Source organism: Periplaneta americana, chromosome 17 (assembly GCF_040183065.1).
Source record: "Periplaneta americana isolate PAMFEO1 chromosome 17, P.americana_PAMFEO1_priV1, whole genome shotgun sequence".
Lineage (NCBI taxonomy): Eukaryota > Metazoa > Arthropoda > Insecta > Blattodea > Blattidae > Periplaneta > Periplaneta americana.
Genome location: NC_091133.1, coordinates 3,318,489 through 3,341,981, shown reverse-complemented (window position 1 = coordinate 3,341,981; position 23,493 = coordinate 3,318,489). Strand labels below are relative to the sequence as shown.

Sequence of the window (23,493 nt, the reverse complement as noted above, 5' to 3'; positions counted from 1 at the left end):
GAAATGAATTGGAACTACTCATCTGAATTTTATGGCAGCCATAGGAGAATCTTTTTGTCGTAAATGTCATTATTTTATGTATGTTTCAGTACACAGTCAGTCATGGTGCTAACACAGGAGCACACACAGGTAGTGCTCTGGTGTGCCAAATTAAAATCCAATTGTTGAGAACATTTAGGCAAGTGTTCAACTGAGATGCAATGACTCCTAAAAGCATAAACAAATGACATGACACATTCTAACTACTGGTAGTGTGTTGAAAAAGCATGGGGCGGCCATAAAGTATCGGAAGTGATAGTGGGAAATGTTCGAGCAGCATTCAAATGGTGTCCCCTTAAGTCACACAGGCCTGCTTCACAAGAGCTGGAATTCAAAACATTATAAAACTTTACAAGGTTTCCTTTAAGATGGCACCTTATTTCATTGTATTCTTTTAACGTTCAGCTTTTTACAGGCAATTGAAATTAGATACATTGGAGCGAAACACACTATTATTATCCATTGATCTGATTATGTACGAATTAATTTATTATCTCAATATCTGTGATGTATGTTCAGAATTGTGAATGTCAATAGCTCGTAACATTTTCATTGACATTTTTTATTTTTATTTTATTGGGTTATTTTACGACGCTGTATCAACGTCTAGGTTATTCAGCATCTCAATGATATGAAGGTGATAATGCCGGTGAAATGAGTCCGGGGTCCAGCACCGAAAGTTACCCAGCATTTGCTCGTATTGGGTTGAGGGAAAACCCCGGAAAAAAACCTCAACCACATAACTTGCCCTGACCGGGATTCGAACCCGGGCCGCTTGGTTTCGCGGCCAGACGCGCTGACCGTTACTCCACAGGTGTGACTTCATTGACATAATGATCCGATAAGCACGTACAATAATGACAAAATTATATTATCTTTATTATTGATAATAAGTCAACACATCATGAATTAATTATACACTGACAGTAGGAGTAGCCATTTTGCTCCAGAATGAAATTCTCTTCCATGTTCAAGTCGCAGTAGTACAAACGTAACAGTCAGTCACTGTTAATAAGACATTAAGTAAATTATTTCAACTAAACGCACCATATAGCAACAAAGCTGTCTTCTTTCAAGTGCAAATTTCTATCATTTTCAATGTCATATTGTCTCACGTGCAAGTTGCAACACAACAAGCACAAGAGTTACGTCATGGATTGACATGATTAATGTCCATTGCCCTCATGATGTGGTGGAATCTATGATCCTTTTGATTTCAGGATCACTAAACTAGTGTAGTGACAAATAGAGTAATATGATGACGGCTGCTTTTGAACCAGTTAGATTCAAGATTGCCATATTTTGTTTCCAGGATTGTAGTCGAACTGGTTTCTTTGAACTCCCCATAAACACTGCACACTTGAATGGTGCCTTGGCAATGAGGAGGAGGTCAAGTCTATTAACTGAATGGTTGGTTGTCAATATGCTTGACTACATGACTTCGAAGTTTGTTTTTGTACGCAAAAACCTTTCCACAAACGTCACATTTGAATGGCTTTTCGCCAGTATGCTGGCGTTCATGTCCAATTAGCTGACCGGATTGCGAGAAACATTTCCCACAAACATTGCATTTGAATGGTTTTTCGCCGGTATGCCGACGTTTGTGGCTTTTTAAACAAGACGATTGGGAGAAACACTTTTCACACACATCACATTTAAATGGTTTCTCACCAGTATGCTGGCGTTTATGGCATCTCAGAGGTCCAGACTGAGAAAAACATTTTCCACAGACATCGCATTTGAATGGTTTTTCGCCGGTATGTTGACGCTTATGGCTTTTTAAATGAGGTGATTGCGAAAAACACTTTTCACAGATATCGCATTTGAAAGGTTTCTGGCCTGTGTGCAGACGTCTGTGACGATTCAGATAAGCCTGAGTCATAAACAACTTACCACAAACGTCACAACTGAAAGGCTTTTCGCCTGTGTGCATCAGGACATGCCTTTTCAGGTTTCTCGCAAACGAGAAACACTTTCCACACACATCGCATACGAATTCCTTCTCGTCTGTAGCAGTCCGCATAATGTTTGCTGAGGAAAGAGACTCTTTGGCATCGTGATATGCAGTCGCATGCTCTTCATGTGAACTACCACCACACTCCGATGACACTGAGTTGTCATGTGTATCTGCAAGACTGCGATGAAAAAGAACTATCAGTGTACAAAATATTATTTATGATTTGAGGCTTTCTCGGCGTTGGTTCGCTAATATGTTTTCGCGGGATATCAGCCGAGTTAAGATTTTGGAATGCTCCAAGCTTTCGACTGCTATCTCTGCAGCCATCTTCAGGGAAGTGATGTCCGAACAGAAAGTCGAAAGGTTATATATAGATGTGGCTGTCTCAGGTGAAACGGGATTGGTTGGCGGATCGGCCAATCCGGGGCCGGGAATTGTCATCGCTCGTAAGCTCCGCCCCTCCCGGGATTACTGCGTGAAGTTTGGCGGGCGGCGAGCCCTGTTCCGCCGGTTGGAATCGGTTGCCGTCCTCGGTCCGTGATCTTCATGACCTTGATTGTAAGAGGGCCTGAGTTGGTCTAAGGCCGGTGTCCATGCCTGACTGAGCTGGAGTCCACTGTCTCTGTTAAAGTTGTTTTTCTCCAGCTTGATCTCTATGGCCTCCTTGATTGTACGATCCCAGTAGTGGCTTGATTTGTTAATGACCTTGGTGTGGTCAAACTGCAGTGGCGCAACACAGCATAGAAAAGGAGCATAAAATACTGTTTGACCACACCAAGGTCATTAACAAATCAAGCCACTACTGGGATCGTACAATCAAGGAGGCCATAGAGATCAAGCTGGAGAAAAACAACTTTAACAGAGACAGTGGACTCCAGCTCAGTCAGGCATGGACACCGGCCTTAGACCAACTCAGGCCCTCTTACAATCAAGGTCATGAAGATCACGGACCGAGGACGGCAACCGATTCCAACCGGCGGAACAGGGCTCGCCGCCCGCCAAACTTCACGCAGTAATCCCGGGAGGGGCGGAGCTTACGAGCGATGACAATTCCCGGCCCCGGATTGGCCGATCCGCCAACCAATCCCGTTTCACCTGAGACAGCCACATCTATATATAACCTTTCGACTTTCTGTTCGGACATCACTTCCCTGAAGATGGCTGCAGAGATAGCAGTCGAAAGCTTGGAGCATTCCAAAATCTTAACTCGGCTGATATCCCGCGAAAACATATTAGCGAAAATATTATTTTGCAGTAAATAAGCACTCAGTGAGAGGGGGGGGGGTTGTGTGTGTAATCACATTGAAATGTTGGAAGTGAATAGCTGATATCAGACTCTTATGCATTGTGCTGTGAGAAACAATTTTAATGTTACATTACTATTTACAACGTAAAATGTCTGATATAATACGTATAAAAGTTCAGAATTATTCTCATTTTCAATGTTCAAAACATACAGAGGTGAGCCTGCCTGGAGAAATACAGAAATAGGTTGCAGCCGCCAAATGACTCTTCAAGGAACGATTACTCGTATAAATTGAGGGAAAGAAGATGGCGGACGGACACTGGAAAGTTTCTCTTTCCCAATCTATTATCAGGCAGTGGCAGCCGCTGATCATGTTGCAGCATTGCACAACGACCAAGATTTTCCCGCACATTAAAATTTTGTTTATATTAAATAACTAAACAGATTTTAAGTTTCCTTCTCGTCCAATTTAAATATACACATTTTTTTATTTATATATCATTCAAGAATTCGAGTATAAAATAATCAGCTTTTATAAAATTCATCAAATTGTGAATACTTCAGAAGTGGTCATTGTGCGGCTCAAGCAACAGCCAGATTCGTGTACCAGCTGGTACTGAAGGTAGGCTCAGCTCAGAGCTCCCTATCCCAGCAGTTAACACAGCTGGTCGCGGCAAAGCTCTTGCAACAACCGGAAGGAAATAGTTCTTGTATTTGCCCGTAGATTGCAGAAGTGACCATTCCGAATGGACACATTCGCTGGATGAATCGTGACTTGAGACGAAACTTTCAGATTTTTTTTCAGAGTCTTCATTTCTCACGTGGTTTCTCACTTCCTGACTTCCTGTTTCCTGACAGCTAGGTGAGCATGTGGTCCAGTCATTTTATAATCGTGTGAAATCCATTTAATCCTCTCTTAAATATTTAGTTTTTGTTGGAATTTAAATAGTTTTATGTGAATTGTGCTGCATAATACAATTTTTTTTATTGGATGTGATATTCTCGTCAAGTTTGTGACATAGGTACGTAGGCATATAACGTTATGAATTTTGTAAGTAGTTCAAAAAACAGGAACTTTTCTGGAGTTTAATGAGTTCTATGTGAAATGTGGTAGTTATCACAATTTTCATAGAGCATAGTGAAGTGATGTTTTCTTCAAGATTGTGATGTATATGCTTTTACCATTACGAATTCTGTAAATAGTTTACAAAACAAGAGCTTCTCTGTACTTTCTGACGAAAAATAAAAAAATTAAAGAATTTGGTAGACCATTGCCTGATCTAAATATTGTCCAGACAGTTACTACGGGGAAAAGACAGTTCAAGGGAATTTTTAGAAAGGAAATTTACAATAATCATGACTGGCTTTGTGGTTGTGAAGAGAAAAACGCACTGTTTTGTTTTCAACGTATTTTGTTTGATGGGGAACAGTCGCGGGCATTACTGATATTAATCATTTAAGTACAAGCATTGGATTAAAATGTTCATGACCATGTAGTGATAAAGGTAACTAATTCTACCCCTCTCATCACAGAAAGTGCAACACCTAGACCCAAACTTCACCGGCCGCCACTGTTATCAGGGACTGGAATGTTCTACCTACAGACTTACTACAGGCTTCACCAATAACCAAAAATGTATTTAAAACTAGGCTTAAGGACTTTACTAATAGACGGTAATATATTATGCACAGTAGATTGTTGTTTTACAAGTACAGTGGGTAAGCAGAGAAACATAGTGGATCTGCAGTGATTTATATTGGGTGTGCAGTGTGTTGTAGTGAAAGTGCAGTGAGCTTATAGGTAAATTCTGAGAGTTACAGTGGCAGAGAAAAGAGGTTGATTTACAGTGAAAGGGTGCGAGTTTGAGTGAACGTGCTAAAATAGTTTGCAATAGGGTCTAGGCTAACGATATTGAGCTTAATATAGTAAGTACGATTCTATGGAATCATGAGGGTGCGATTGATGCTTTGTTATTTGAAGTGTTGTATCAGTGAAAAAGTGTGTTGTGTCAGTGAACTGTGTTAGTGTCAGTGAAGTTTTAAAGTGTTAGTGAAATCAGGACAGTGTCAGTGAAATGTTCCGTAGTTCCAGCACAGAGATGAGTAGAGAGCGAAATGAGTGTAGTGTCGAAAGGCAGCTTTGCATGCATGAACATATCATATATACTCGTGGGTTTAAGATTGAATTCAGTGTTTAGATACAAATTAGATTTACTTTACATGTTATTTTAAGTGCTTGTGCTTCATTTAATTTAGGATGCTCATTGTTAATATTATTATATTATTATGATCATTATTATTATTATTATTATTATTATTAATATTATTATTGTTATTATTATTGTTATTATTATTGTTATTATTATTATTGTTATTATTATTATTATTATTATTATTGTTATTATTATTATTATTGTTATTATTATTATTGTTATTATTATTATCATTGTTATTATTATTATTATTGTTATTATTATTATTGTTATTATTATTATTGTTATTATTATTATTATTATTGTTATTATTATTGTTATTATTTTTGTTATTATTATTATTATTGTTATTATTATTATTATTGTTATTATTATTATTATTGTTATTATTATTATTATTATTATTATTATTATTATTATATTATTAATTGTCATTATTGAGTATAATTAGTTACCACTGCTAGCGGGTATTTACGCATTTCCAGTGTGAATAAATACATACACACATACATACATACATACATACATACATACATACATACATACAATATGGATGATCTGCATACTGAGTCAACTCTATTATGTTACACTGAGATAGGACGTTGACTTTACCATGATATCGAAAAAATGAAAATAAACAAATTAATCTTATATTAAGCCAGTCTTGGATAAGAAAATGCACATGATTAAAAAGTCACCAATACATCATTTTGCAGGAAGGCAATTGCATCTCACCACAATACACACTTATGGATAAAGATTATAAATTCTGAATATAATGTAGATGAATCGTCTTGATATGATGAAGAACGTATATCTGCAAATAACGAAATTAATGTATAAGATATCAAAGTAGACATTTCAGAAGCAGCTTCTCTGGAAAATAAGCAAATGGTAATCTAGACGGAAATAACCGTTTAACAAGAATGACAAATGAGCCTTTCTCTCTACATATGATGTCGTATTAATAGTAAACTGGATAACTAATGACACAAACAAATGGCAGAGAAGGCGATCAGGAGGCAATTGAGAAACATAACATAATTCATCAACTACACGCATTCTGATATCGACACCTAAGAATGAAAACCTCGTAAGTCGACTTTTTTTCGAAAATGCGATTTTCACTCAAATTTATAGGAAAGCCCGTGCTCTTATGGTCTACAATTGCAAAATTTTCATTTTTAATTTTTTTTTTTCCATGAAAAAAGGGAAAAATTGAAAACCACGTATCTCTTTATGCTTTAATTTTAAAATGAAAACCACGTATCTCTAGTCATTATAGAAAATCCGACTTACGAGCCATCTATTTGAATGTGAAAACCTTGTATGTCGGAATCATAGAATTTCCGACTTACGAGCCATCTATTTAAATGTGAAAACCTTGTATATCGATTTTTTGCTCTCCTGTAAAATTTAGAAAATAAGATATACGAGGTTTTCATTCTTAGATGTCGATATAACATACAGAGCAATCATGTATGTGCTCTCTGCCACCATAAGGCAAAGCAACGATCTAAAAGAGACTGAATTACTGAGCAGCATTCGAAATAGAATTATATTACACATTTATGGGGACTGTTGGTTCCAGATATAGAATAATGTTGAAGAAGTACCAAGACAACTTTGAAAGACAAAGAGAAACACAATGAAATGCTCACAGCAAAAGAAAATAAACAGTGGCAGTAAAGACACATACTTTCTAGTTACATATTTTGTGCATTATGAAACAATATAATATAGTTCATGGTGTTATCAGTTACACACTTCTAGAAGTAAATAACCATATTCCTACTTTATAATTCACTCGTGCATGCCCTCTCCATTACGTCCCTAACGCTGGCAAATTCATACGAAACTCTTACATAATGCAGAAGAAAACTTCCACATCGGATGTATACTGCAATCTATTACATGGCCAAAAGTGTATTATAATAATCTTATTAAAAACTCATGTAATGTATCTATAAGTGGAAGTATGAACTGTAATACTAATGTCACGTAATTTTATGTTTTTCCTTCACCTTCCAGTGTTCTATGTCATTATCTAATACATGTTATATACTGTGGCACCTGTCTGGAGCGTTCTGGAAAATCCTGGTGGCCTGGGGAGTGTGCGCGCGCATCCAGCACGGCACGGAGCGAGAAGGAGCGGGGAAGCGGAACTCGGACTTCGGTAGACGCTGGGGCGTGGCGTGGGGCAAGGGGAAGGAAAACTGCGGTCCCGACGTGGAGCAGAGAGAGCTGAAGTAAGGAAGCGCTTGGAAGATGTGGAGACCCAGAGGCTTCGCGACGCAGAACATTCTAGGCAAGAAATAACACCGTGAGTTGCGACGAGAAGTCAGTCAGCTGCGAGAGAGCTAGTTAGTCTTCAGTCAGCGGAGACGTATCTAGAGGGTGTGAGTTCGAGATGCAGTGAACTTGAGTGAGTCCGTAACTGTGGCAGTATTCAGGCGAGTGCAACGTAGCCAGAGGTCTTGGATTCGACGTGCAAGGAACCGCATCTGGAGGGGGGGGGTCGACGTGCAGGGAACCGCGTCTGGAAGGCTTGAGTCGAAGTGCAGTGAACTGTATCTGGAAGACTTGGATTCAAATGCAGTGAATTGTATCTGGAAGACTTGGGTGAAAATGCAGTGAACTGTATCTGAAAGGCTTGGGTTCGAAGTACAGTGAACTGTATTTGGAAGGCTTGGGTTCAAATGCAGTGAATTTTATCTGGAAGACTTCGGTTCAAATGCAGTGAACTGTATCTGGAAGGCTTGGGTTCGAAGTACAGTGAACTGTATCTGGAAGGCTTGGGTTCAAATGCAGTGAATTGTATCTGGAAGACTTCGGTTCAAATGCAGTGAACTGTATCTGGAAGACTCGGGTTCGAAGTACAGTGAACTGTATCTGGAAGGCTTGGGTTCAAATGCAGTAAATTTTATCTGGAAGACTTCGGTTCAAATGTAGTGAACTGTATCTGGAAGGCTTGGGTTCGAAGTACAGTGAACTGTATCTGGAAGGCTTGGGTTCGAAGTACAGTGAACTGTATCTGGAAGGCTTGGGTTCAAATGCAGTGAATTGTATCTGGAAGACTTCGGTTCAAATGCAGTGAACTGTATTTGGAAGACTCGGGTTCGACGTACTGGGAACTGAGAACTGACAGTTTTGTTCTGGACATAGTGTTTTGTAAAGATTAGTTGAAATTAGGAGTACATTTTTGTTCTTCTCAATAATACACGTGTATTGTCACTGTCGCTGTGTGGAGTGCAATAACGACTACTGTGTTGCTATGTTGAGTGGAATACCCATTGTTCACGGGTGTGTGGTTAAAGGTGGAAATAAAAGTCACATTGTTGCATAAAAGTTACAGTATTTTAATTAATGTTGACGTCTTTTATAGTGGCGTCGTTTCTGCTGGTGACCAGGTAAGAGAACTCAAATGAAGACTGGCACACTATCCTTACCTTTCAGTGAAAATCTCATCCTCCTCTGCTGTTACTTCGAACTTCAACTCCTCCTTCACTCTGTCCAACTCACACAATTCTTCCTAAGAATAAATAATACGGAGAAATAACACAAGTAAATATGAACAAATACTCTACTTACATTTTTAATACTGGAGACTTGCATTTAAATCCTATGTCTAAGTAAAATTTCAAGTAAAGAAGACATTTTATGGGCCAGATTTTTCAAGGGATTCCTCTGCCAAATATATATCATAAATGAACTAAATTTAATGTGATGCAAGAATAGTCTGTAAACTGTAAACTATTTCACTTTCCAGTGACTAATTTGGTGGAATCCACATCAACCTAACAATATCTAAGTAGCTACTTAATCGCTGGACATTAATGTAAATTTTATCAAATATAAAAACTGAAATAAAACATCTGTTCAAGTTACAATATACCAATAATTAATAATACTCTCATTGTGTTACTGGCTTTCAAATAACAGAAGACGCCGTGCTTAATGGTGTATAATAAAGGCAGATTATAAAAAGTGTCAAGGTTTCAGAGGAAATTAATGTAAAGACAACATGAAAATATACTCTAGTTTGTCTCACGAGTGATGCCTTTCTGGTGTCACTTGTAAGGTTGAACCCTGTCTTCGAACAGTTGACCAAACAACGACCTCAATTTAACATAGCATCTCCCACATATTCGAACAAAATGTATAGGTACGTGTTGAAAGTCGTCATCGTAGTCGACGTCTTCATAACAAGTATTAGGCCGAGTGCCTTGTTACGATCTCAAACTAGAATTTTCAGTCCATCTCTTCTTCGGATGACCTAGAGATCTTTTGCCATGCGGATGGTAATGAAAGTAAATAATTTAAAGACTAACGAATATTTATTGATTAAAGTTCTCGTTAACACTTTGTTAAAACCATACAATTTACTTAGTCTTACGTTAAAAAAGTGTAAAATTGTTAAAAAAGGCATATACCTTCGACAGACGGCCCGTTTCGACGCTATGTCGCGTCATCTTCCGTGTCTGTTGAACCACTGGTTATCTTGCCTCTATGATGTGCATTTGTCGATGGTAGGGGTGGGGGTGTGTTGTTCCTATGGTGGGGGCTGGCTGTTTGTGTGTTATGATGTATTATGACGTTGAATAATGTGTGTGTATTGAACTGCAATTGTTGTTAAGTATATATTGTGGGTATGCTATTGTATTCTTATATATTTCGTACTGTTCTAGGATGTTTAATTGTGAACTTTTTGGTGTGATGTGTAAAATTTCCATATCTGTTTCTATATTTTGTAGTCATGATTATTGTTGATAATGTGATCTGCATAATTTGATGTGATGTAGGGTTTAGTTATAGCTCTAATATGTTCATTATATCTTGTGTGAAAGGATCTTCCTGTCTGTCCTATGTAAAAATGTGGGCAACTATTGCATTTTAGTTTGTAAACTCCAGTTGAATTATATTTATTTGAATGTTTAATGTGATTATTTAGGTATTTTTGTATTGTATTATTTGTTTTGTACGCTATCTTGTATTTTAGTTTTCTGAATGAAGTTGCAATTTTGTGAGTATTGGTATTGTGATATGTTAATGTTATGTATTTATTCTCGCGTGCTGTTTGTGTTGGTTTGTTCTGTTTTTGTTTTGCCTTTTTTATTAGTGTGTCTATTATGTTAGGGTTGTATCCATTGTCTTGTGCTATATATTTTATTGTGTTTAATTCTTCAGTGTAGTTGTCATTGTTCATTGGTATATTAATTAATCTGTGTGTCATTGTACGGAAAGCTGCATGTTTATGTTGTATGGGATGATTTGATGAATTGTGTATATGTGTTGTGGTTGTAGTGGGTTTCCTGTATATTTTGAATTCGTGTCTGTTATTTGTTTTGGTTATGGTGATGTCTAAGAAGTTTATAGCTTGGTTATGTTCCGTTTCTATTGTATACTTTAATTTGGGATGTATTTTGTTGAGCTTTTGATGTCGGTTTTCTATTTGTCTTTTGTTTCCATTATATAGGACTATTATGTCATCTACATATCGATGCCAGTACATTATTTTTTCTGCGTGTTTGTTGTTATCGGTGTTTAGTATGTATGTTTGTTCTATGTTGTGAATAAAGATTTCAGCTAATATACTTGATATAGGTGAACCCATTGGTAATCCTTCAGTCTGTGTATAATATTTATTGTTATGTGTGAAATAATTTTGTTTAGTAATAATCTCTGTGATGTGTATAATTTCGTTAATGTGAGTCTGTGGTATGCTATTTTTGATAAGCATTTTTCGAAGTATTTCAAGTGTTTCTGTTACTGGAATGTTTATATATATAGGTTTTCGATGTCAAATGATGCTAATGTATTGTGTAGAATGTGTTTTATTTTGTTAACTAAGCCTATGGTGTTGATTATTGTTGTTGGGTTTTCAAATTGTATACTATTTTTTATAATGTTGTCTATATATTTCGCTAGTTTGTATGCTGGTGCATTCTTGTAGTTAATAAGAGACCTGATTGGTATATTTTGCTTGTGAACATCATAACACACAAACAACCAGCCCCACAACAGGAACAACACACCCCCACCCCTACCATCGACAAATGCACATCATAGAGGCAAGATCACCAGTGGTTCAAGAGACAGTGAAGATGACGCGACATAGCGTCGAAACGGGCCGTCTGTCGAGGGTATATGCCTTTTTTAACAATTTTACACTTTTTTAACGTAAGACTAAGTAAATTTTATGACTAACGAATAATTCACAGATCAATTCTATTCACAAATTGTAACAAAAATAATAAATTAATTCTACACTCAATATTAATGTCTGTCTTATATAATAAAGAACAATGCGAGAAACATGTAGACAGATGTCAACTGTGATGAAGAAATCAGTCTTGGAATTACAAACTGTAAGAATAAGAAGAAGAAGAGATAGCAAACCATATAAGCTCCACTCACCTCAATTTCGCATTTCACAAATTGAAAATTATTTGGCATTGCAATTTCCCCAAATGTCACGTCTGATGTGAGGTCACAACTGTAGACCTCAGGCTCCTTCTTAATCCGAGTTGAGTGCAGATTCAATGAATTCACTCCCTGGAGAACACACAGACATTTCAAAGGAGTACTTTGTACTTAAATGTTTGAACGGCATTACAATTGACACATACAGCACGCTGGTTCTTCATACTAGTGTTTAGCCACTCCTCAACTCCTTGTAGTATAGACAAGAAATAATGGAAGAAAATAAGGCAGAAGGAGATCTAGACCACAACTACTGAGAAAACCTGGTTACACAAATATGCACCTGCGCGTCTTGGATCTAAAACAATTATTTTCCTTTTAAGACCAAAGAAAATACAAATACATCAGTACATACTGTGTGGTTTGCTACGCAATACGATAGCTAGAAATTTGTAGGAATGTGAGTGTGATTGTCATGAATTATGCAGTAAGGTGTAAGCTGTGACTGAATGCGAAACACACGCCACTGCCACCTTTGTTTCACCACAACATTCATGCCGATTGAGAAACAAATGTTGAAAGGTATTATTTTCCGCGAAATATACTGTTTTAATTAAAATTGTCACAAAACAAAATTCCGTACAGTATACAGAGTGATTCAAGACTAATGAGCCGCCCTTTAGGAATCAATTCGATAGAACATTTGAGCATAAAATGTCATATGAACATGGGTCCGATTATCATTAGTTTGAAAGTAATTTGTAAAACTCCAAACGTCGTACTGTGCATATGGTTTTGGAGTTGCTTGGATCATAATACAATCACTGGAATGTAAACTAAACGACAGATTGCGCTGTGACGTGTTGTATGTTGGTTATCAGCTACTCTTCTTAGGGGACAGCCATGCTGAGGGCCATTCAAATCCATGCAGCCAAGTGGACTGAAGGAGGGATATTTGAAAATCTGCTTCCAAACTGAGGTATGTATGTTTTATGATTAATACAGTATTTTGAATTAATATTTCTGAGTAATTTAAGTGAATAACTCTTAGATTTGATTAAGGGGTGAGGTACACAATTGGCCTGCAAAAATTTAGTGAAATTCATTTTTTCTTATACCTTAGATACTGTAAAAACTATATTAACAAAACTTTTCATGCTTACTATACATACTTACTTACTTACTTACTGGCTTTTAAGGAACCAGCAGGTTCATTGCCCCCCCTCACATTGATCCCTATCTTGAGCAAGATTAATCCAGTCTCTATCATCATATCCCACCTCCCTCAAATCCATTTTACTATTATCTTCCCATCTACGTCTCGACCTCCCTAAAGGTCTTTTTCCCTCAGGCCTTCCAACTAACACTCTATATGCATTTCTGGATTCGCCCATACGTGCTACATGTCCTGCCCATCTCAAACGTCTGGATTTAATGTTCCTAATTATGTCAGGTGAAGAATACAATGCGTGCAGTTCTGTGTTGTGTAACTTTCTCCATTCTCCTGTAACTTCATCCCTCTTAGCCCCAAATATTTTCCTAAGCACCTTATTCTCAAACACCCTTAATCTCTGTTCTTCTCTCAAAGTGAGAGTCCAAGTTTCACAACCGTACAGAACAACCAGTAGTATAACTGTTTTATAAATTCTAACTTTCAGATTTTTCGACAGCAGACTGGATGATAAAAGTTTCTCAACCGAATAATAACAGGCATTTCCCATATTTATTCTGTGTTAATTTCCTCCCGAGTATCATTTATATTTGTTGCTGTTGCTCCAAGATATTTGAACTTCTCCACCTCTTCAAAAGAAAAATTTTCAATTTTTATATTTCCATTTCGTACAATATTCTCGTCACGAGACATAATCATATACTTTGTCTTTTCGGGATTTACTTCCAAACCTATCTCTTTACTTGCTTCAAGTAAAATTCCCGTGTTTTCCCTAATCGTTTGTGGATTTTCTCCTAACATATTCACGTGCTTACTTACATTACACTTTATAGAACACTATTCTGAATAATAAAATAGTTAATAATATCAAATATGCATAATTGTTGTACAACCGTAAAGCATTTACATAATAACATATACAATTAATTAAATATCTGCATGATCTTTTTACTGGAATCGTTTAAAGACCTACACCAACAACATGTAGTCTAGGATCTTTTACCTATTTCTTAAAAAAAAAAAAAATTTTTTTCTTAATTGTTACCTTCAATATTAGATATTCTAAAAATTTTTATCAAGTAAAATTCGGCATTGCTTAATTTAGTTCGATCATCGAATTACAAACTACGCTGGTGACTCACCCATGATAACCTTGCAATGCATATTAACACGGACGAGAAGAGGCATGGGACATTACAAAGCACTGCAAGGAATCCCATATTCATTTGAGAAATTACAAATCAAGCCAAAATTTTACGATTGTGTTCTGTTCAATCAAGACCTGGCTGATTGACCTCCATGATGCATTTTCGTTTGCTATAAAGGTACAAAACTGCTCCAATTTCACTTGCGATTACCCTCTTCATCTGTTTCAACATGTTTATTCAACAGTTCTTTAAGAGAACCTTCACTTAATATAACCATTTAGTGTTTAACTTATATACTTTGTTACGTACTCCTAATGTTATGAAATAAATTCAGCTTGTTTTGCTATTAGATCTATGCAAAAGATAGTAAATATCAATACCTTAAAAACAATATACTTTGCATACTTCCACTCTATAATGAGTTTTGGAATAATATTTTGGGGAAATTCCATAGATAGTAACAGTATATTTCTATTACAAGAAAGAGTAATTAGAATAATAGTAGGTGCCAAATCTGGGGAATCTTTTGTAGGACTATTTTCAAAAAACTACAAATAATGCCCATGTCAGTATATCTTTTCATTAATAATCTTCTTCGTATGTAATCGTGAAAACTTTGTAACTAATTCAACAGTTCATAGCATAAATACATGTCAAAAAATGACTTTCATACTCCATCAGCAAGTCTATCATGCTATCAAAAAGGAGTGCGTTATATGGCATTAAAAATTTCTAATAGCTTCCCTATCAATATAAAAAATGAAACTCAAAACATAAGACTATTTAGGGCCAAATTAAAGAAGTACCTAATTTCTCACCCCTTCTATTCTGTAGATTTAGTAGGTTATTTTACGACGCTTTATCAACAGCTCAGGTTATTTAGCGTCTGAATGAGATGAAGGTGATAATGCCGGTGAAATGAGTCCGGGGTCCAACACCGAAAGTTACCCAGCATTTGCTCATATTGGGTTGAGGGAAAACCCCGGAAAAAACCTCAACCAGGTAACTTGCCCCGACCGGGAATCGAACCCGGGCCACCTGGTTTCGCGGCTAGGCATGCTAACCGTTACTCCACAGGTGTGGACTCTATTCTGTAGATGAATTCATGACATTCAATAACACTTCATGAAATTGATACTAAAACTTTGTGTTGTACTGGTAGACTATATTGTAAATCTGGTCTGTATATATTTCATCTAGACTGTGACTATAAATTAAGATTTTATAATAGTATTAAGTTTTTTGACTTGTTCCATATTCTAGCTGTAAAGCAATGTATGAATACCATGGAATGTTAATAAATACAATACAATACAATACTGGAAAAAATGAAGATTTGCGATGGTTCATAATAAACACTTCACTGACAAATTTATATGAACTACACTTTAAATAAAGAGCCCATCTGATTCTCAAAAGTCTATGTCTAACAGAAAAATATATGTGATAACACAGAAAATAAGATAAACAACTCCAGAGTTGATTCTCTGTACTCTGATAAAATCTATATATAATTTGAGAGATGTAGGCCTACATGTAACTTTCCATCATTAGGTACTTTTATCATGAAAGTCACATAGGTACCGGTATAGGTAACAGAGTAATAACTTTCAATTTACCTCTGATAGAAACTCTTTCTTTTCTACATCTGTGTTGTCATTTGTTTGTATAGCCAACGGGTCAACTTCGGGCTCCATCTTGATCAAATCCATCACAACTGAAAGAAATGATTATGACATTAACATTCTTTCACAAAAACAGCTGATGGAAAACATTTGCCACATTCATGTTACAAACTCTTTGTCTAAGTACTATACACATACAGAACTGCTTTAGTACCACGGTACTATAAATGGGAGGGTGTGTGTGTGTGTGTGTGGGGGGGGGGCGTATATTACTTTACATAAACAGTTAACATGGAAATAGGTAACAGAGGGCGAGAGCAAGCACTTTACCCTTACAGGTTCTTCATGTCTCTTTCTTATAATTAATGGTGCAGCTATTCCACCTCAAATAGACCAAAATATAGAGACAATTGACCTTACAATTTCTAAATACAATGAAACTCTTTGTACGTAGAGAACTGTGATATAATGTTTTGTGCAAAGTTTGAGGCATCAGAACTTCATAGTGTTTAAATTAAAAAATATTTAAATTTATCGCATTTTCATAAAATTAGCAACTTTAAACTGTTGTAGCTCCAAAAACCTTTCACCCAATGATCAAAATCATGGTTTATTTTGATGCTGAGAAATTAAAGTTTATATTGACATGTAAACTGTTTTTCTTACTTTTTATGGAAATTATGGAATTTAGATTTTTCCTCATTAAGACGCCTTTGCCTAGGAAAAAAAAATATTTTTTAAATATACAGTTAGATTCCGCATTGAAAGTAGACAAATAAACACATATTTTTATTGATGGTATGTTGATAAGAAAGTATTCATAATATCAAATAAAGAAAATAGATAGTATGGGCGTGAACTAACCAGCTGACTGTGAGGCGGGACCTAGCCGAGATAAGCTAGGCCAGAAGACAAACATGTGATGTTTCGTCTAGTAGCGCATAGATGGGCTAGCTTTATCACAGGTTTTCATAAACACAAGAGTAAAATGACGCCCAACGCTCGCTTATCTTCAGCTGTCGGCCAGTGCGTGCGGTACTGCACCGTTCAAGTCTAGGCATGTGAAAATAATCTATTTAATACCCTCGAAACTTATTGCCGTACCACTAAGCAAACAATGCCGAATCCCTCTTAATAATGCAAGGTTTTTTCTCAATAACTTTTACATTTTTACAAATAAGCAAAAAGCCTAAAAGTAAGTAAAATCAGATTATCTGTCTCTCTGTATGCAATAAAAATAAGGATTACTTTTTAACATAACCTACCAAATGTCAGATTCAAAATGAGCTCCCGTTCAATGTTCTGCAGTAAATGGTTCCAGAGTTCTGAGTGCTGAAAGAGGCTTGTTTTTTATAAAATACGCTAAATTTGTCGCTCAACAATACGAAAACCGTTTGACTGTCGATAGTATATTTTTTAAAATGCACTCTCCTCAGCACCTTGTATAAATATGGAAAAAATTAGAGTATAAAAAATGCGAGGTTTTTTACTGATCGATTTCATATGGAATAGCCCCTACAGTAACATTGTAGCTAGAATTAAAACAGACTTTTGTAAAATTAAGCCATAAGGCCTTCTCTTACACTGCACCAGCTCACAAAATACACAAGCAGTGCAATTATGAACCGAAATAAATGTTGCAAAATTGTATCAGTAGGAATATAATAAAGTTGACAGGAATTTTATGATAACTACATAAAGGTTCCACTCACAGTAGATTCCTACATTAATTGTAGGGTAATTATTGTCCAGATTAACTGTAACACAGAAAGCAGAATATTTTTCTTGCTTCTCTTCATTGGATTTGCACTTTGCCAAAAGGGCCAGAGCGAATTCTTAACATTGCGTCGTCAGTGTTTTTTTAGTAGGTTATTTAACGAGGCTGTATCAACTACTAGGTTATTTAGCGTCGATGGGATTGGAGATAGTGAGATGCTCTTTGGCGAGATGAGGCTGAGGATTTGCCATGCCAATAAATCCGTACTATTATTTTTCTCGCGGTATATGGCTTTCATATCATTCTAACCTATCTGATGATATTTTTTTTCCCTTTCTTAACTGTAAATGAGCACAAACGCTACTTAGGTGTAAATTTTTCTGACATTTTGTATATTCGATTCCCTCATCGTTTCAAATGCATATCATTTTACCTTTTAGGTGTGTTTCCAAATTATATGTAATACGCTTTGTCAAATCTGGCAACCTTTTCATAAGGGAAGCTAACTTTCTTCTTCTTTTACCTGACATTCACCTTATGGTTGGGGAAAACCTCGGAAAAACCCAACCAGTTAATCAGCTCAAGTGCAAGTTCAAATTGACAGGCAAGAGCCTCAGTCAACTGAGCTACAATGACAATTAAGTACATGGCCCACTGCCTAGTAGTTCCTCCTGGAACTCTGGCGGTAGTGCTACAGTTAGTGAGCCTACCAATTAAAAATTTAATAACATGTGATATAGAGTATATCAACTCACTTTATTTTCAGGAAACTTGAGATATTTGACACTCAAGTAATTTTTTTTTTTTTTTTTTTTTTTTTTTGGTGATAAGTTAACTTATTGCCACTTAGAACTGCAAATTTTTTTCCTATGGCTTCTTCTTTGACAGCAATCTTCATCTTAGTCACTACATACTGTTACTTGCTCTGTTTTGCAAAAAAAGTTTATATGAAAGATAGGTGATTCTTTGCATAAATATATTACAAAGTGACATAATTCATGGTAAGTTACGGGAATTGTTTTTTTTTTTTTACCACTAGATGTGTTAGGATATTTAGACAGTTTTTATTGGGGGAGGGGAAATTCATTATTCTTTTAAATTCAATCAATGAGTGGAATATTTTGGTTATGATTCGATTCCATTTTTGGAATAATTCACAGAAATAAATCTCGTACAAAAAAAATGCAGCACAGCTTCACTGGGCTTGCGATCACAATTGTTTTTTCTCTCATAATGATAGACATCGCCTACATTGAAAGACTATGGGATTCAGGTGCATGACTGTTTCTACGGCATTCAGTATATTAACAAAACAGAAAATACCAATTTCAACATTCTTTTAGCTATCAAAAAATATTATTGGTGCAAGGGTAGTAGTAGTAGTAGTAGTAGTAGTAGTAGTAATAATAATAATAATAATAATAATAATAATAATTTAATAACAAATGATACAGACAAGATACTGTTACTGAGCACTTTGCACACAGGTTTTTGCTCTGCATCATCAAAAATATGACATGTACTGTGAACGTTGTCTGTTGCGAAATTCTTTCACGAAGAGAACCTTATGACTGCACCTCTAGCTGCAATATCAACTGGCGCAGAGATGCTATGCCACCTGTCACTTCTCGTGGTACCCATGCAGTGATTGCTGCCAACTCCAACACAATGAAGACTTAGCAGCACGTTTTTATCAGCATACGTCAGAAGCATTTTCTTCTAACATGACATTCTAGAGAAATCCTAAAATTCTGATCATAATATCTTCCCTAATGTGCCTCATTAGCAAGATTTTCCTAAAATTTTTTATGAACCTGAAATTTTTCCTCTTGATTTTCGTAATATGCCACATCAGCACGTTTTCTTAACATGCATAAGAAGCATTTCCTCCTAACATGACTCCAGACCAGTGGCGTATACTGGTTAAAGGGTTTGGGCTACCGCTGACCCTATTATTACACAAAATATATCTAACAATTACTTTAATTTTAATTACTATGGTAAAACTAATAATACAAAATTATTACATTATGTTATATTATAAACTTTTTCTTTTGTAATTTCCTTGGGCTACCGCTGGTAGCCCCGGTAGCCCGCAAAATACGCCCCTGCTCCAGACACCCTACAATGCCGTCTGGTGTCTTTTTACCTAACTTCTCTCATGAATGTGTTATTCCTAGCATGCCCAACCAGCACGATTTTCCTAAAATGTTATATTGACATCGAACTCCTGATCTAATTGATCACCAACTTTTTGCAACATAACTTATCGGCACAATTTTCCAAAATGCTTCACTAGCCAAATTTTTCAACAATGCTCCATAAGGCTCTATCTCATCCCACATTTGACCAGTTTCATTTCATACTCTACCTCATTCCCTTTATTTTTATAAAATGCTTCATCAGCACGCTTTGCTTGACATAAGTAAGAAGAATTTTCTTGTAACATGACACAGCAAACTTATCCTACAATGCGCAATAGCACGATTTTACCAAAATGCTTTATGAACCTGAAACTCTTGTTCCTTCATTTTCATAATCTCTCTCATCACCATTTTTTCCTTAATATGAGTGAGAAGCAAGGGATATTTTAGGCCCGCTGGGCCCTGGCAGTGCCAAGGTACTATTTTTCGAATCTGGATAGCACCAGAGCACTGTCATGGTTTTCATATTATCGTCAAATTTTGCATTTAAAAATGTTATACTTAATTGATCATTGATTAAAGTTCTCGTTAACACTTTGTTAAAAACATAAAATTTACTCTGTCACACGTTAACCACAGACTCACATTAACGAAATCATACATATCACAGGAATTATTACTAAACAAAATTATTTCACACATAACAATAAATAATATACACAAACTGAAGGATTACCAATGGGTTCACCTATATCAAGTATATTAGCTGAAATCTTTATTCACAACATAGAACAAACACACATACTAAATATCGACAACAACAAACACGCAGAGAAAATAATGTACTGGCATCGATATGAAGATGACATAATAGTCCTATATAATGGAAACAAAAGACAAATAGAAAACCTACATCAACAACTCAACAAAATACATCCCAAATTAAAGTATACAGTGAAATGGAACATAAGCAAGCTATAAACTTCTTAGACATCACCATAACCAAAACAAATAACAGACACGAATTCAAAATATACAGGAAACCCACTACAACCACAACACATATACACAATTCATCAAATCATCCCATACAACATAAACATGCAGCTTTCCGTACAATGACACACAGATTAATTAATATACCAATGAACAATGACAACTACACTGAAGAATTAAACACAATAAAATATATAGCACAAGACAATGGATACAACCCTAACATAATAGACACACTAATAAAAAAGGCAAAGCAAAAACAGAACAAACCAACACAAACAGCACGCGAGAATAAATACATAACATTAACATATCACAATACCAATACTCACAAAATTGCAACTTCATTCAGAAAACTAAAGTACAAAATTGCATACAAAACAAATAACACAACACAGAAATACTTAAATAACCACACTAAACATTCAAATATATATAATTCAACTGGAGTTTACAAATTAAAATGCAATAGTTGCCCACATTTTTACATAGGACAGACAGGAAGATCCTTTCATACAAGATACAACGAACATATTAAAGCTATAACCAAACCTTACATTACATCAAATTATGCAGATCACATTATCGACAATAATCATGACTACAATAATATAGAAACAGATATGGAAATTTTACACATCACACCAAAAAGTTCACAGTTAAACATCCTAGAACAATACGAAATATATAAGAATACAATAGCACACCCACAATATACTTAATACGCAACTACAGTTCAATACACACACACTGTTTGACGTCATAGTACGTCATAGCATAGAGACAACCAACCCCCACCATAGGAGCAACACACCCCCACCCCTGCCATCGACAACTGCACATCGCAGAGCCAAAATCAGCAGTGGTTCAAGAGACACTGAACACGACGACAAATAGCGTCGAAACGGGCCGTCTGTCGAAGGTAAATACCTTTTTAACAATTTTAACACTGTTAACGTATGACAGAGTAAACTTCATTGATATTTACACAATTTCGTATGAAGTGTACTCAGCTGTCCTAACCACCTCTATATCCAGATTCGAATCTCTACGTATTTTCGTGTCACATTCCATAAGTCCTATACCTGAGAAAATAGTGGTGGTGATGATAGTGATGACGATGACGAAGACAACTACAACAGATACTACCGAAATCCCAGAGCCAGGGCACCTTTTTGTTTAGAAACACACCATTGTTACTAAATTACTTGTAACATCCGTTACACTAACAAAAAGTCAAACCATACTGGTAAATCACAGAATTTTTATTTTTTCTAAACATTCTCTTTTCCACCATACACATCGGTTCTCTGTGAAACAGAAATAACACAACTCATTTTTTTCTGTAACATATTTAACCACAGTTCTGAATGGAAAGGTACGAACTTGTAAAATTGCTCCCAAAAATTATAATATCCATCACAGTATTAAACACTCTAATTTTTTCAAAGGGATTTGAAATTTTCACATTAAACTTTATACCTAGTGCAACTGCTTACAAGTATATTTATTGGCTTAAGGCACAGCACTGAACGAAACAAAATGTAGCGTTTGTTACTTGCTTTCAAAATGGCATCTTTGTCATTAATTACAACGTGAGTTATTTAAATTTTTAGATTAACAAGTGAGGCAAAACTATCTCTATCTTTGAAAATGGAAATATGAGTTAGAAAAATACATGTATGCAACAGAGATCTTTAATAATTCACACAATTCAATAAAAACACAAAATCTTCAAATCTGCAAAGTATGATGACTACCTAAGAGGGTCGGGTTGTTGATTTCACATGAATGACTCAACTAGAATGAAGAGTAGCTCTATCCAAATCTGAAGTATATATATATATATATATATATATATATATTGGTATAGAATTATTACCTTAATGACAGTAATATATTCTATAATGCAGTGAGGTAGTTACTATTTAATAATGTATCAAATATACATATAGAGATTATGCAAATCTAGTCTTTCAGGCAGGGCTCCCTGTAAAGCAGATTTGAATAATTTCAAGGTAAAAATTGTTCCGGGGCCGGGTATCGATCCCGGGACCTCTGGTTGAACGTACCAGCGCTCTTTCCAACTGAGCTACCATAAAGCAGATTTGAATAATTTCAAGGGAAAAATTGTTCTGGGGCCGGGTATCGATCCCGGGACCTCTGGTTGAACGTACCAGCGCTCTTTCCAACTGAGTTACCAGCAGATTTGAATAATTTCAAGGGAAAAATTGTTCCGGGGCCGGGTATGATCCCGGGACCTCTGGTTGAACGTACCAGCGCTCTTTCCAACTGAGCTACCAGCAGATTTGAATAATTTCAAGGGAAAAATTGTTCCGGGGCCGGGTATCGATCCCGGGACCTCTGGTTGAACGTACCGGCGCTCTTTCCAACTGAGCTTTACAGGGAGCCTTACCTGAAAGACTAGATTTGCATAATATGTACGTCACTGTGTACGTTAACAGAAAACCACAATTCCAAGTCACACAGAGTTTGTGTCACTCGATGTGGGTCTCTGGCATTTCGTCAGCCCACGCGAGTTGTGTGGATATAAAGGGAAAAGTTGAGCTTCACCTGAAAGATTAGATTTGCATAATATATATGTTACTGTGTACGTTAACAGAAAACCACAATTCCAAGTCACACAGAGATTGTGTGCACTCGTTGTGGGTCTCTGGCGTTTCGTCAGCCAACGCGAGTTGTGTGGATATAAAGGGAAAAGTTGAGACGGTGTTGGGTGGAGTTCCCGGGTAGCTCAGTTGGAAAGAGCGCTAGTACGTTCAACCAGAGGTCCGGGATCGATACCCGGCCCCG

The 23,493-nt window shown here is 36.2% G+C and overlaps 1 protein-coding gene across 3 annotated transcripts in view; it reads right to left on the bottom strand.

Moving 5' to 3' along the window:
* LOC138693086 (zinc finger protein 501-like) overlaps positions 1-23,493 on the bottom strand; it is a 62,166-nt gene that overhangs the window by 30,742 nt on the left and 7,931 nt on the right. For 2 of the 3 annotated variants that reach the window (XM_069816685.1, XM_069816686.1), the window contains 3 exons: positions 15,817-15,914; positions 11,873-12,010; positions 8,905-8,987 (listed from right to left, as the gene is read on the bottom strand). In XM_069816685.1, the coding sequence (XP_069672786.1) occupies positions 8,905-8,923 (19 nt within the window). In that variant the 5' untranslated portion in view covers positions 8,924-8,987; positions 11,873-12,010; positions 15,817-15,914. Of the gene's footprint in view, positions 1-899; positions 2,175-8,904; positions 8,988-11,872; positions 12,011-15,816; positions 15,915-23,493 lie in introns of those variants that run through there. The other variant, XM_069816688.1, reaches the window with a different exon arrangement.